At 45.9% G+C, this 13,961-nt stretch overlaps 1 protein-coding gene across 1 annotated transcript; it reads left to right on the top strand.

Annotated features, from left to right (window-relative positions):
- The first annotated feature begins 2,096 nt into the window (after positions 1 to 2,096).
- On the top strand, positions 2,097 to 12,504 carry Hrg (histidine rich glycoprotein). Its single transcript, XM_028875210.2, has 7 exons — positions 2,097 to 2,347; positions 4,576 to 4,692; positions 5,476 to 5,566; positions 7,042 to 7,208; positions 8,628 to 8,708; positions 10,585 to 10,686; positions 11,736 to 12,504. Exons 1-7 carry the CDS (start codon positions 2,132 to 2,134, stop codon positions 12,429 to 12,431), a joined length of 1,470 nt encoding a protein of 489 aa, XP_028731043.1. The 5' UTR covers positions 2,097 to 2,131; the 3' UTR covers positions 12,432 to 12,504.
- Positions 12,505 to 13,961: the final 1,457 nt, after the last annotated feature.

Here is a 13,961-nt window from a genome sequence, read left to right as displayed (position 1 = left end):
TGGCGGTTTCTCAGAAAATTAGGAATCGAACTACCTCAAGACCCAGCCATCCCACTCTTGGGCATATACCCAAGGAATGCTGATTCATACCATAAAGATACATGCTATGTTCATAGCAGCACTATTTGTAATAGCCAGAACCTGGAAACAACCTAGATGCCCGTCAATGGAAGAATAAATGAAAAAAAATGTGGTACATATACACAATGGAGTACTACTCAGCAGAGAAAAACAATGAAAGCATGAAATTTGCAGGCAAATGGATGGAACTAGAAAAAATCATCCTGAGTGAGGTAACCAAAACCCAGAAAGACAGTCATGGTATGTACTCACTCATAAGTGGATTCTAGATATAAAATAAAGAACAATCAGACCACAACCCATAGAACCATGGAGGCTATATATATAGCATGGAGGTCCCTAGGACGACTGTGGCTTATAATAAATCTCAGTTTTACTCAATTATTGAAAAAAAATAGCCAAATGAATAGAAACACATGAACTATGAACCAAAGGCTGAGAGGCCCCCAGCTGGATCAGGCCCTCTGAATAGGTGAGACAGTTGATTGGCTTGATCAGTTTGGGAGGCAACTAGGCAGTGGGACCAAGTCCTGTGCTCATTGCATGAGTTGGCTGTTTGAAACCTGGAGCTTATGCAGGGACGCTTGGCTCAGTCTGGGAGGAGGGGACTGGACCTGCCTAGACTGAGTCTACCAGGTTGATCACAGTCCTCAGGAGAGGCTTTGCCCTGGAGGAGGTGGGAATGGGTGGTGGGCTGGGAGTAAGGGGAGTGAGTGGGAGGGGGGAGAACAGGGGAACCCGTGACTGATATGTAGAACTGAATGGTATTGTAAAATAAAATAAAAGAAAAAAAAAAGAAAGAAAGAAAGCAGGCTGAGCAAGCCACAGGGAACAGCACTCCTCCATGGCCTCTGTATCAGCTCCTGCCTCCAGTTTCCTGCCCTGTTTGAGTTCCTGTCCTGACTTCCTTCAACGATGAACAGGAATATGGAAGTAAATAAGCCAAATAAATCCTTTTCCTTCCCAAGCTGCTTTCAGCCATGGAATTTCATCACAGCAATAGTAACTTTACTAAGACACCGCCATAGGCTCATATATATTGGCATGTTTAGTCATCAGACAGTGGCACTACTTGAGAAGGATTAGGAAGTATGGCCTTGTTGGATGAAGTGTGTCATTGGGGGTGAGCTTTGAAGTTTCAAAAACCCAAGCCAGGTCCAGTGGTTCCCTCTTCCTGCTGCCTACCCATCCAGATGTACAACATCCAGCTACTTCTCCAACACCATCTCCTTCTTTGTGCTTCCACGCTCTCCACCATGATGACAGTGGACTAACCACCTGGAACGGTAAGCAAGCCCCAAGAGTAAATGTTTCTTTTAGAAGAGCTGCCGTGGGCTGGGAGGTGGTGGCGCACACCTTTAATCCCAGCACTCGGGAGGCAGAGGCAGGCGGATCTCTGTGAGTTCGAGGCCAGCCTGGTCTACAGAGTGAGTTCCAGGACAGGCGCAAAGCTACGCAGAGAAACCCTGTCTCGAAAAAACAAAAAACAAAAACAAAAAAAAAAAAGAGTTGCCGTGGTCATGGTGTCTCTTCACAGCAGTAGAACAGTGACTGAGACAGAGAGGGGTCTACAGCATTGCACAGTAAGAAAGTAACAGAGTCAGGGCTAGAAATTCCCATCTGAGTCCACAGCCACCGCTGAAGGGATTCAAGGAATTCCATGCCACTCAAGAGGCAGGCTGTTGAATGAGACTGTGTTCCACTGTGGAATTTTAGTGCCACCATCCAAAGAGACAGCTGGTGGTAGAGATTTCCAGCTGAGACAGAAGAAAAATTACCTCCAGCTCCATCTCTACACCCACACAGTATGTGCTTAAGGTCAAACACACTCTGCATCAGTTGCCCACTGGATATAGCGAAGGTTGATTGGATGATGATCTTACCCACTCATCAGACTCATTAGTGTCGTGTCTCAACGTTCTCTACACTAATCATTTACAGACTGTTGACAGATATTTGAACCTGGGGTCAAGGTGAACACCCCCAGTTATACAACGAAACTCTATAAAGACCTTCATCAATTGAGTGTGTGTCACTATAGAGTTCTGCCATGGTGGGCCACAGCCTAGGATGGCATAGCATGATGAAGGTGCTCACCATAGCACTGCTTCTAGTCACCCTGCAGTATTCCCATGCCCTGAGCCCCGCCAACTGTGATGCTTCCGAGCCTTCGGCTGAGAAAGTTCTAGAGCTGATCAATAAAGGGCGGAGGAATGGCTATGCTTTCCAGCTGCTGCGAGTCTCTGATGCTCACTTGGACGTAGTGGTGAGAAATGGCCAATGAGGAGCTGAGCTGGGAGACCATGTGTGAAGGGGAAAAGGGACTGGAGCCCCTGAGCAGACTGCTCTGCATAGTTAATGGCTTTGATCAGGCTTTCCTGTTCAGTTTCTGGGGCTCGCTTGACATTGTTGGGTTTGCCTCTGAATTAATGTTTGTTATTGGCATGCCGTTAGCTATGCATCTAGTCTGTAAGTACCTTGAAGTACTGTGCTGAGCCCAGGGAACACTGGGCACTTTGAAAAGAAAACTAGAATAGCTGTGCGCCTTAAGGAAACAATAGTCTGCTAAATGCACATAGGCCAGCTGTGTAAAATAAGACGTATTTTGTGGCCATGGGCCTGCCGAAGATATGGGAGTAATCGAATGACAGATCTCTTAACACCGAAAGGGAAAGGTGCTGGTGGGTCCTGGAGGATGGATAGGATTTGCATCGCTGTGTTCTAACACATCATCTCCTTTAGGAGAGCAGGGAATTAGAAAGAGGTGCATTTTGAAGTAACTGAATAAGCAGGGAGGGAATGGCAGAAGTTTAACGGGGCTCTGGGAAAGCCGGAATTCAGTGGGAAGCTGGAAGAGAGCACGCCTTATCTTGAAGGCGAGCAAGCTTGTTGTCTTCATTTAGATTATATGGTCGTTTAGAATGGATTTGACAGGCTATCGGGGACTCTGGAGAGATGCTGGTTCCTCCCACTGCAGCAGCAACAGTAGCAATATCCTACCTTTTCTCTGGTGGAATGTCTGAAAGCAGGAAGCCAGACCGTGGACAACGGCAGACAACACATAAAGCAATTCATACTTTTCACAGCCTTGGAGACAGGGGGGCACGGCAAAATGTAGAAAAACGGGAACGCGGGAACTTAAGACAACTAACAATTTAATAGCCATCTCTGCCACTCGAAGCTCTTTTCCACGTGTGTCAGACCCAGGATGAAAGAGCATGGCCCTACTTCTGAATGGCATACAGAGAGGTGCGGGGAGGGGACACAGTGAGATAGAGGAGACAGAGGCAGGTGACAGGGACATGAACCAAGAAGCTGCTCGCGTCTTCAGGAATTCGGGCAGGAGGACCAGACCAAGACAGTGGCAAAGAAAAAGGAATAGACAGGACACCAGAGACATTTCTATGAAAAGTTGTTCAGCCTGGTTGGTGATTGGCCAAAACAAAGAAACTGATCAAAGCAAGATTCATTTATCTTTTTTCCTTGCTTGTTTTGTTTGGCTGCTGTTGTTGCTATTATTAGCTCAGGCTGATCTTGAATCCTCCTGAGCTTTGGGGTCATAGGTGTGAGCCCTGGGCCCATGCAAATTACATTTGCGTAGCCAGAACCCAAGTAAAAAATTAATGAAGCCACTGAGGAGGATGAGGAAGTCCAGGGAGACGGAGCAAAGGGAACAGACTTCGCTTGAGATAAGATCAAGGAGGGAAAGCCAGTTCAGGAACAGAGGACAGGACCACAAATACAGACTAGAGATGGCAGTGGCTGTTATCACCTTAACTCTGGGCTTGCACATCCAGCACACACCTCTACTCAAACCAACAGGGTCCTTTAAAGGTGAGAGAAGAAACCACCTGATCCTTAAGGAGAGGATTTAGAAATCACTATTTGAAGCTGTGTCTTCAAATATGTAGGTTAAAGGACACAATAGAATGTCGGCAGAGATTTGGTTATGCCAAGAAATTTTAAGAAAGGAGATTGTGCTGGGCGGTGGTGGCACATGCCTTTAACCTCAGCACTGCACTCGGGAGGCAGAGCCGGGCGGATCTCTGTGAGTTCCGAGGCCAGCCTGGGCTACAGACCAAGATCCAGGACAGGCACCAAAACAACAAGGAGAAACCCTGTCTCAAAAAAAAAAAAAAAAAAAAAAAAAACAAAGAGAAAGAAAGGAAGAAATGAAGAAACGGAGAAAAGAAGAAAGAAAGGAGAGATTGCTGCCCGGCATATTGGTGGTGCATGCCTGTAACCTCAGCACTTGGGAGTGTGAAGCAGGAAGAAGCCAGCCTGGGTTCTCACATCCTGGGATCCTGTTCTTAAAAAGGAAAGAGAAGGAGCAAGGGACAGGAAAATGGAGAGAGGAGGGAAGGAGAGGGGAAGGGAGGGCAAGGACAGGAAGGGAAGGAAGAAATTGCTTTCATTAAAATCAAGAACAAACCAAAACAAGAAATCTCTGGGTTCCCACATCCGACTGACCGGTTCCTTACTTGTCGTCCTCAGGAACCGGCCACCGTCTACTACTTGGTCCTAGATGTGAAGGAGTCTGACTGTTGGGTCTTATCCACAAAACCCCAGGACGACTGTCTTCAAGCTGTTTCTAAGTGGCCATCTGAAATAGTAAGTAACCGGACCACCGCGGCTCCTTCCTTTCTTCTGTCCACTCCGCTCACTCAGAGGGGCCACATGTGGGCTAGGAAAAACTGCTTCTGCCTTAAGAGTCATGAAGATGATGTCAACCTTAAGTAGTACTCTCCTAAGAGACATTCCTGGGAACCCTGTTGAAAGTAAGTCGGTAGGGCTTATGGCCCCCTGCCCCCCTCCCCAGGATAGAGTCACCAGCTTCCAGTCTTGGGCAAAACACCGACCATCTTAGACTTCAGTCTCCTCCACACTAAAGGGAGAGGGGTTGAGGTAGGGGAACTCCTGTGTCCTTTCCAGACCACGCAGTCTGTGAATTTATGAGCTGGGAATTGTATGCCTTCAAGAGTGGTCCGTTAGCAGTAATGGTCACAGTTGCAGTGAGAAATACAGCTTTGCTGTGCATGTTGGACCTGGTTACTGAGGCCAGTCTGTCTCCCTGCCACAGGCGAGAGCACAAAGAAATAAGCAGACATGGGTTGTCAGTTCCGGAAGTGAGAGTTTTGTACATGGAAGGTCCTAGTGCTCTCTCCTTTGAAAATGTTTGGGATGTGGTCACGATGCACTTAAAGGGTTGCTCTCATAAGGGTTTGGGGTGTCAATGGTGTGCAGCCCACAGAGCAGGCTGAAAAGGCAGCTCTGGGACTAGACTGACGGAGGAATCCCCAAATACACATTAAGTGAGATGGTATAACATGGCCTCTGTGTTCCCTCGTAGGCCATCTGAGGCACATAACGGCTTAAAATGGTCTTGTTTTACAGGTGATTGGACAATGTAAGGTAATAGCTACAAGATATTCAAACGATTCTCAAGATTTTAGAGTGAATGACTATAACTGCACCACGAGTTCTGGTAAGGTCATCTGCTGAATCGCTAATTAATTCCAAATTAACATAGAACTTGATCATACAGTAGTGTTTGTTACCTAACGCATGATAGACATCAGAGAGGGCCACTACCCTTGAATTCTCCATTACCACTCACTCTCCTGAAAATAGACGACAGTTCCCCACCTCTGGTATACGTCATTTAAAGAGATTTAATATATAAGTATAGAGATTTAAAGAGGCAGTACACACCATCGCGGAGACTTAGTTCTCAGTTTAGGCCAGCCTGAGCTTAAATTCAAACTTTGTTATTTACTAGTGACCTCAGAGTCAAGGCTGTTGGAATGGAATCCAGTCTTCATTGTGTCTAGATTTTGTTTCCAAGGTCATGAACTTCTGCCAGCCCAATTATTTTATCTCCAAAATAATTGTGACTTGGGGAGCAGGTTACTTAACCTCTTCAGGCTTTCCTCATTTAGGATTCTTTTTTTTTTTTTTTTTTTTTTCCGAGACAGGGTTTCTCTGCGTAGCTTTGTGCCTTTCCTGGAGCTCACTTGGTAGCCCAGGCTGGCCTCGAACTCACAGAGATCCGCCTGGCTCTGCCTCCCGAGTGCTGGGATTAAAGGCGTGCGCTGCCGCCGCCCGGCCTCATTTAGGATTCTTATTGAAATTAAATATAATGTGTACTCTTGGCAGAATACTTAGTACTTTATAAGAATTGGCTTCAACAGTTAAAAGTTTTATACTACTCTAGAGTGTACAAAGTAGTCATATATTGTATTATATCATGCATTAGTCATTTTGTTTAATCTCACACAAGACTGTGAAGTAATCATTGTAAAACTTCCTACTTTAGAGATAAGAATAATTGGGGCTGGCCAAGATTCCAATGTGGGTTCTCAGAAGCACATGGAAACGTGATAGAGATGACTCTGTGTACATCCCTAAAGTGTGGGTCCCAGTGTCTATCCACACTCCTCTTACTTATTTTTTCTGAAAGAATTAGTTTTAAGAGAGTAGATTTCAGCATGAATGAACCTAGGCAACAACCCAGCAGCTTCTACAGGAAAGCTTCTTTAAGAAAGAAAGAAGTGAGGAGTGATAGCTCAGGCCTGTATTCCCAGCAGTCACCAGGCCAAGGTGTGAGTTTGAGGTCAGCTTCAGAGTGATTTCCTGTGGTCAAAAAGAAAGAGGGGAGAGAGGGGGAGAGGGAGGGGAGAGGGAGGGGAGAGGGGGAGGGAGGGAGAGAGCTGTGAAGGCTGGAGTGGACAGGGCATCATGGGTCCAGGTCACAAGTGCCAGCAAGGAAGAACAGCTGGGCATCTCTGCTGCTGCTGCCTGATCTTGACAAGTTATTTCAACCATCCATTGGTCCATCTGTCGTATGGAACCTAGTGTCCTTCTCTGCGCTGTGCTTACATTTGCTGCACTCAGACCTGACATTGACATTGCGGCTGACCCTCTGACCCCATGGCATGGGCCATCTCTCTTCTTTCTTAGTCTCTTCAGCCCTAGGCAACACCAAAGACAGCCCCGTGCTCTTGGATTTCTTCGAGGATCCCGAGCTTTACAGAGAACAAGCCACCAAAGCCCTCGACAAGTACAAAGGGGAGAACGGCGACTTTGCCTCTTTCAGAGTGGAGAAAGTGGAGAGGGTTGTGAGAGCGGTGAGTTTCCAACACGCCGGCCTGGCGGGTGTGAGCTGAGGGGCACACCCCGTATCCCGGCCTCGCCCGGCCAGCTGCCTTTTCAATCACCACAGCCTTCGATGCTTGGCAAACGGCAACCCCAATGCCCAGCTCTTCTAGAGCTTCTTGTACTTGAGAGAGTGTGGAATGAGGATACAGTGACTATGTGATGGGGGGTGGGGGGTGGGGTGGGGTGGGGAATCAGAAGGAAAAACAAGAGCACAATGGGGTTATTTGAGCATTAAAAACCATCCAATTTCAGCCTTCTTATATTGTGGTCAGAATAACACTGAGGCTCAAAATAAAGATCCTCACCATGACCAGCATCGTAGCCGATGCTGAAAGTCCCTGCCTCACAGACCAAGAATTCTAGAGCCTCCCACACAGAACTGTCAGGTAGCACAGCCAGTTGATGTTTGGCATTTGCTTTTTTTAAGAAATGCTTTTTTTTAAGAATCGTTTTTTAAGATTTTTTTATTTGTATGTGTATGAGTGTTTGCTTGCATACATGTATGTGCAGTCTGCGTGTGCTCTGCCCCCAGAGTTCAGAAGAGAGCATTAGATCTCCTGCTGGGGGTACTGGGAATTGAACTCATGTCCTTTAAAAGAGGAGCAGGTACTCTGAACGACTGAAATATTTCTCCAGCCCCGCCAAGTGTTTTTGGAAAGGGAAAATTGACTAGATCATGGTGTATTGTGCAATGGGATACAAATACTGTTTTTGCTGTGAAGAATGTTCTGGACTCACATGTATTGGCCAGAGGGAAGGAGCAGGTTTCAGTCCAATACTTAGCTCATGAGCCCATGTAAATGAAGTATTTAACTATCTATATATTTCTGCAAATAGACCAAGCCTAAATGGAGAAACACATCAGACCAATGGCAATGGCGCTGGGGAGATGGTTCACATGTTAAGAGTACTGACTGCTCTTCTAGAGGATCTGGGTTCGATTCCCAGCATCTACATGATGGCTCCCATCCCTCTGTAACTCTTATTCCACAGGATCTGATGCCCTCTTTTGACCCCCTTGGACACTGCATGTGCATGGAGCACAGACATGCATGCAGGAAAAACACTCCACACTTCACATAAAAACATAAATAAAATGAAAGAAAAAAAAAACAGTAATGGTGACATCCCTCAAGAATGAGGGTCTGGGCTCAGGGAGGGTGTTTTTTCCTGCTGTGCTTACGCCTGTATATCAGAGAGTTTCTGTGAAGTGGTGACCTCTTCTCACTGATGCAATATATTTTTAGAAGGCAGAAACCATAGAAAAATAGCATGTATTCATCATTTTCATTCCCATGGCGCTTTAAGAGGTATTGAATAATAGGTGTCTGTTGCTTTTCCTCTTAACTGTGTATGCTCCTGAAACTATGTTGATTCCTCTGTTCTAGAGAGGAGGAGAAAGAACCAACTACTATGTGGACTTCTCCATGAGGAACTGTTCCACACAGCATTTCCCCAGACACCCTCCTGTAAGTATGACAAACACCTGTGAAACGCTGTCATTCAGAGAGGGCTCACTACTTGAAGGAGCCCTTCCAAAGGTTTCATACACATGTTCACTTACCAACACTCACACTACCACTGTAGAAGGAAAGCACTCATATTTTTCTGGTTTACAGATGGTAAAATGGTTTTAGCATATACATGATTTTATATATACACCTGAAATTGAGTTTTCAATTCATCAAGACTAAAAGCTTCGTGAACTAATAATCAGCATGTACTAGAGCCATCTACAACCATGAATCAACCCCCACAGAGATCCCAAATGACAAGTGAAGAAGTTATTGTGGTCCTGCCAAGGTTCACAGCCAAGCTCGGATTAGAATGCAGGTCTTTCCTGCAGGACTTCTTCCCCAGTCAAATTTACCCATTATCTGTTGGAAGACCTCGCTAACAATACTGAATATTTCCTCCCTTTAGTCATCGTTTAGCGGGTATTTGGTCACAGCGATGAGAAAGTGGCTGATACACATGGTGTCTTGGCATTTACAAAGCACCTCTACCTACTGTCTGCTGAGCTTCATGGCAATCCCACAGAGGGGTGCAAGTGTCCGGCTCCATTATCCTGGGATAAGGAGGCCTGAAATCTCTTTCTGTTGTTATTGTTATTTTGTTTGTTTTTGTTGTTGTTTTGGTTTGGGTTTTTTGTTTTTATTTTTGTTTTTGTTTTGTTTTGTGGCCCTGACTGTTCTGGAATTTGCTCTGTAGTCCAGTGTGGCCTCGAACTCAGAGAGTGAAGTGCTAGGACTAAAGGGGTGTGCCACCACCCACCCAGAGAGGCCATTTATCTGTGCACTCTTAGCTAGAAAGTGCCAGCGAATGGAAACTCCATTCTGATCTCAACGCCAGGGCTTTTCTGGGCTTTAATAACACTCTCACTTTCTCTGGCCAGAAGGGAGGAAGCACTGATTGTTTCGTGTTCCAACTGCTCAAATTTCCCACGGGAGTCAGTCCTAGATTCCTACTCAGAAGCCACAAAAGACAAGACATTCTTCTTCTAAACCCGTCCCTAACAAACTCTGCACTGTGTTTGTGGGGTGCTAACAGCCTTACCTCCCTTAACCAAAGCTGCTTGCAATCTGTGGGTAGACAGCATCATACTCATTTCACAAACACCGAATTTCAGAACTTGTGTACAATTTGTCCTCGATTCCTGCTAAACGGTAAAGCCACTTTCATATAGGTTTGGTTTGTTTTCAAAACTGCATAGACAGCCTCAACGCATGGCTTTTTCTAGAGATGAACTGTCTTCTTGTCCTTTAACAAAGGAGGTTAGGGGCTTCCAGAGCACAGGGATGCCAGCCGTTAGGGACAGCAGACATGTTCACAGGGCCACGTAAGCGCATCCTTGCAGTGACTCTGCCCTTCCCAGCACTTGCAAGTTACACAATTCCATCTTCTACAGTGTTCCTCATTCTCCCAGGTACAAGCAACCCGGACCTTTAGTGCAGAATCACTGGGCTAAGAGCAGCGGAAACATCCTGCCTAGTGCTGCGGACCAAAGGACAGTCCTCATGTCTGCTCATGGCAGACATCCAGAGACGTCTGAATAAAACCCTGGGGCACCTGTACCTGACCCAAATATTGACCGGATAACATTGATAAATGACTTAGGGGGTGTGTGAGCATGGTCCTCAGTTTTCCCTGGTTTTGTTCAGGTGTCGTGCGTGAGAGGCAAGGACTCCATCAGGAAGTTACAGATCTGGCCCCTTTCTTCTCACTCATTTCAAGCTTTTTTCGGTTGGAAATCTGTCCTGAGACAGACAGACAGACAGACAGACACACACACACACACACACACACACTCACTGTACATACACTAACAGGCATCTCCCTTTGCAGGTCTTTGGATTCTGCAGAGCACTTCTGTCCTACAATGTGGAAGCCTCTGATTTGGAAGCCCCAGAAGACACTGTCATCAACTGTGAAGTCTTCGACTTCGAGGTGGGTTGCCTGAGCATTCTTTGTCATCAGAAGGCCTGGGCCAAGTGATATTTCTACACATAGTTCCTTCGGTTCATTTAGCTTTTATGACGTGTGTGTGTGTGTGTGTGTGTGTGTGTGTGTGTGTGTGTGAGAGAGAGAGAGAGAGAGAGAGAGAGAGAGACAGAGACAGAGACAGAGACAGAGACAGAGAAACAGACAGAGACAAAAAATAGGTTTGTTGTCACCAAGAGCATGGCTCCATAGATGTTATTTGTTTGTTTGTTTGTTTGTTTGTTTTGAGACAAGGCCTCACTATGTAGCATTGGCTGGTCTGGAACTTACCATGGAGACCAAGCTGACCTCAAACTGCTAGAGATCTGCCGACCTCTGGTTCCCAAGTGCTAGGATTAAAGGTGTCCATCGTCACTCCCAGCCATATGTACACCACCATGCCCAACCATAGATTTTTTTTTAAGTTAAAGTCTGTTGGTATACAACTGTGATTCCAACATGTGGGACGTGAAATAGAAGAATGCCCAAGTTCCCTGCCAGCCTAAGCTACAGGGAAAGACTCGGGGTCTTTTGTTTGTTTTGTTTAAAAAAAAAAAAAAGAGCTAAAGTTGAGGGTGTAGACAGTGTCATCTGTCCTCTGGAAGAGTGTCTGAGTGTCTGTCCATCCTCTGGAAGAGTTTCTTGGGAATGTGTTGCGGATGTCAGACCCATCACAGGATGCTAGTTTAATAGACAAGTACCCTTCCTTGATAGAGTTTCATCGCTTTTCACTGAAATGAGAAAAATAAGAACAAAAAAAAATTTTTTTTTAGTTGTTCAAAACAGGGTTTCTCTGTGTAGTTTTGGTGCCTGTCCTGGATCTTGCTCTGTAGACTAGGCTGGCCTCGAACTCACAGAGATCAGCCTGGCTCTGCCTCCCGAGTGCTGGGATTAAAGGCGTGCACCACCACTGACTGGCGATTTGTGAAATCTTTGAGAGCCTCCAGTCTAAGTCAAGCCTAACATCTAATTTCTTACATAATTAATTATATTCGCTTTTCTGTGTCCTTTACCAGGAGAGAAACGTGAGTGACATAAAATCCCCTTGTGGCAAACATATGTGCAAGTTCAGTGGATCCGGGGGTCGTCATCATACCCACAAGGCACGTGGACATGGCCACCCACCTCCACCAGAAGGAACACACGACTCAGACAGACCACCACATCAAGGAGGGTCCCTCCCACCACGCCACTCCCATAGACCCCCTCATAATCACAGTTGTGAGCATCCTTCCCATGGACATCACCCACATGGACACCACCCTCCCGGACATGAGCGTCATAGACACCATCCGCATGGACACCCTCCCCATGGACACCCTCCCGATGGACATGATTTCCATGACTATGGACCCTGTGACCCACCCTCTAATAGCCAAGAACTCAAAGAGCAGCAGCATCGGGGCCACGGCCCACCACATGGCCACGGCCCACCACATGGCCACTCAGGAAAAAGAGGCCCAGGTAAAGGGTTCTTTCCTTTCCACCATCGACAAATCGGATCCGTCTACCGACTCCCTCCACTAAATACAGGTGAAGTTCTCCCTAGTCCTGAAGCCAATTTCCCCAGCGTCTCATTGCCAAATTGCAAGAATCCCCTACAACCAGAGATTCAGTCCTTCCCCGAGGTAGCCTCGGAGTCATGTCCTGGGGAATTCAAGAGTGAGTTTCTACAAATTTCTAAGTTTTTTGCAAATATGCCTCCAAAATAAAACCTGATTCCTTGGTAGGGGGAAAAGGGACAATGTCCTGAATAAATAAAATGTGAGCAGTAAGAAATGAAAAGTGTGGTTATTTTAACTTTATTATCATACTTAGGGAAGTATGGGAAGGAAGCCAGCACAAGACAGACAGACAGACAGACAGATGGAAGTGAGAGGAAGGACATCAACCCTATGAACCAGAGCTGAAGTCTGTCACTGCATCAGATGGGGCACATCTCTAACACTCAGAATTCCCCTCTTCCTTGGGTAAACACCCTAATTCTAGAGTCTCTGTTCACACTTCTGCTATGGCGTGCTGAGCTGAGAGTTCACATCACAAGCACAAAGCAGAAAGGTAACTAGAACCAGCATGGGGCTTTTAATCTCAAAGGCTGCGTCCAGCAAGGCCATACCTCTCAAACATCCCCAGAAATCCCCACAAACTGGGGACCCAGTGTTCAAATATCAGCCAATGGAGACATTCTCAATCAAACCACGGCAGTAGGCATACCAAGGAAGTATCTATTACTTTAAAAAAGATGATTATGAAAGTGACTCACATTGTCTCCTGGTGATTTCTCGTCTACATTCCATCATAAAGCACTTAATAAAACTGACTTGTAAGAAAGTTTTAGCATAATCACCAATGTCAATTCAGATGTTCAAGAAGTATCACCCATGTTCCTACTAATTCCCATTTCATGAAGGCACTGAACTGGGCTAAGGGGCACTAACCCTAGTCCTCACTGAAGTCCCTGCCTCTCCCCACACAGATTTGTACCACATAGTGCCACGCCTGGATGGACGCAGAGGGCCATCAGCCTGTGCACATCTCTCCTTGAGGATCAATGGCCACTTCTAGATCCAACTAAAGATAAAGGAGTCCCCAGAAGATCACTATGTGACAAGAGTGCCCAGATGATGCACCCATGGCCATTCCCTCCAGGGATCTTGCCCAGAATGTGTTTCAGAAGGGAGGATCGAGCTCTATGTCTCAGGAACCCTAGACTCTATACTTCCACTGTCCTCATCTCTTCCACAAGATGGCTTCTCTCTAGTCTCAGATGAGTTTGCCTTGTTTATTTTTGGTGCTAGACAATTGTTTTTCTTCCACTTTAATACTCTTCCCCTTTTTTTTCTAAGTCTGAACTCTCACACCTGGAGCCAGGTTAATCAATTTCAGATTTTCTCTACCTCCCAGCCACAGTGGTCATTAGTACTCTAACTACTGAATAACCGGCATGGCCCAGGCACTGACCAGTTCCAGCAACCTTTTAGAACATTTACCAACCAGAAATAACCAGTGTGACCATTCTATGGGGGACAGCTAAATGTTGCCCTAGGGAGACACGTTCGTTTACGGAAGCATGAACCCAGAGTCAGCTGCCTGAGTGAAGAGTTGAGAAAAGGGAGATATCAGGAAGCCAAGAACAAAACAACTTAGGTTAATAACTCCAAATATTATTTTCCCACAGATTTGCTTTGTTATTTATTTATTTTGTTGTTGTTTGTTCTTTTTTTTTTTTTTTTTTTTTTTTT

Source organism: Peromyscus leucopus, chromosome 12 (genome assembly GCF_004664715.2).
Source record: "Peromyscus leucopus breed LL Stock chromosome 12, UCI_PerLeu_2.1, whole genome shotgun sequence".
Taxonomy (NCBI): Eukaryota; Metazoa; Chordata; class Mammalia; order Rodentia; family Cricetidae; genus Peromyscus; species Peromyscus leucopus.
Note: the sequence above shows the minus strand (reverse complement) of the source record. Positions and strands in the feature narration are given on the sequence as shown.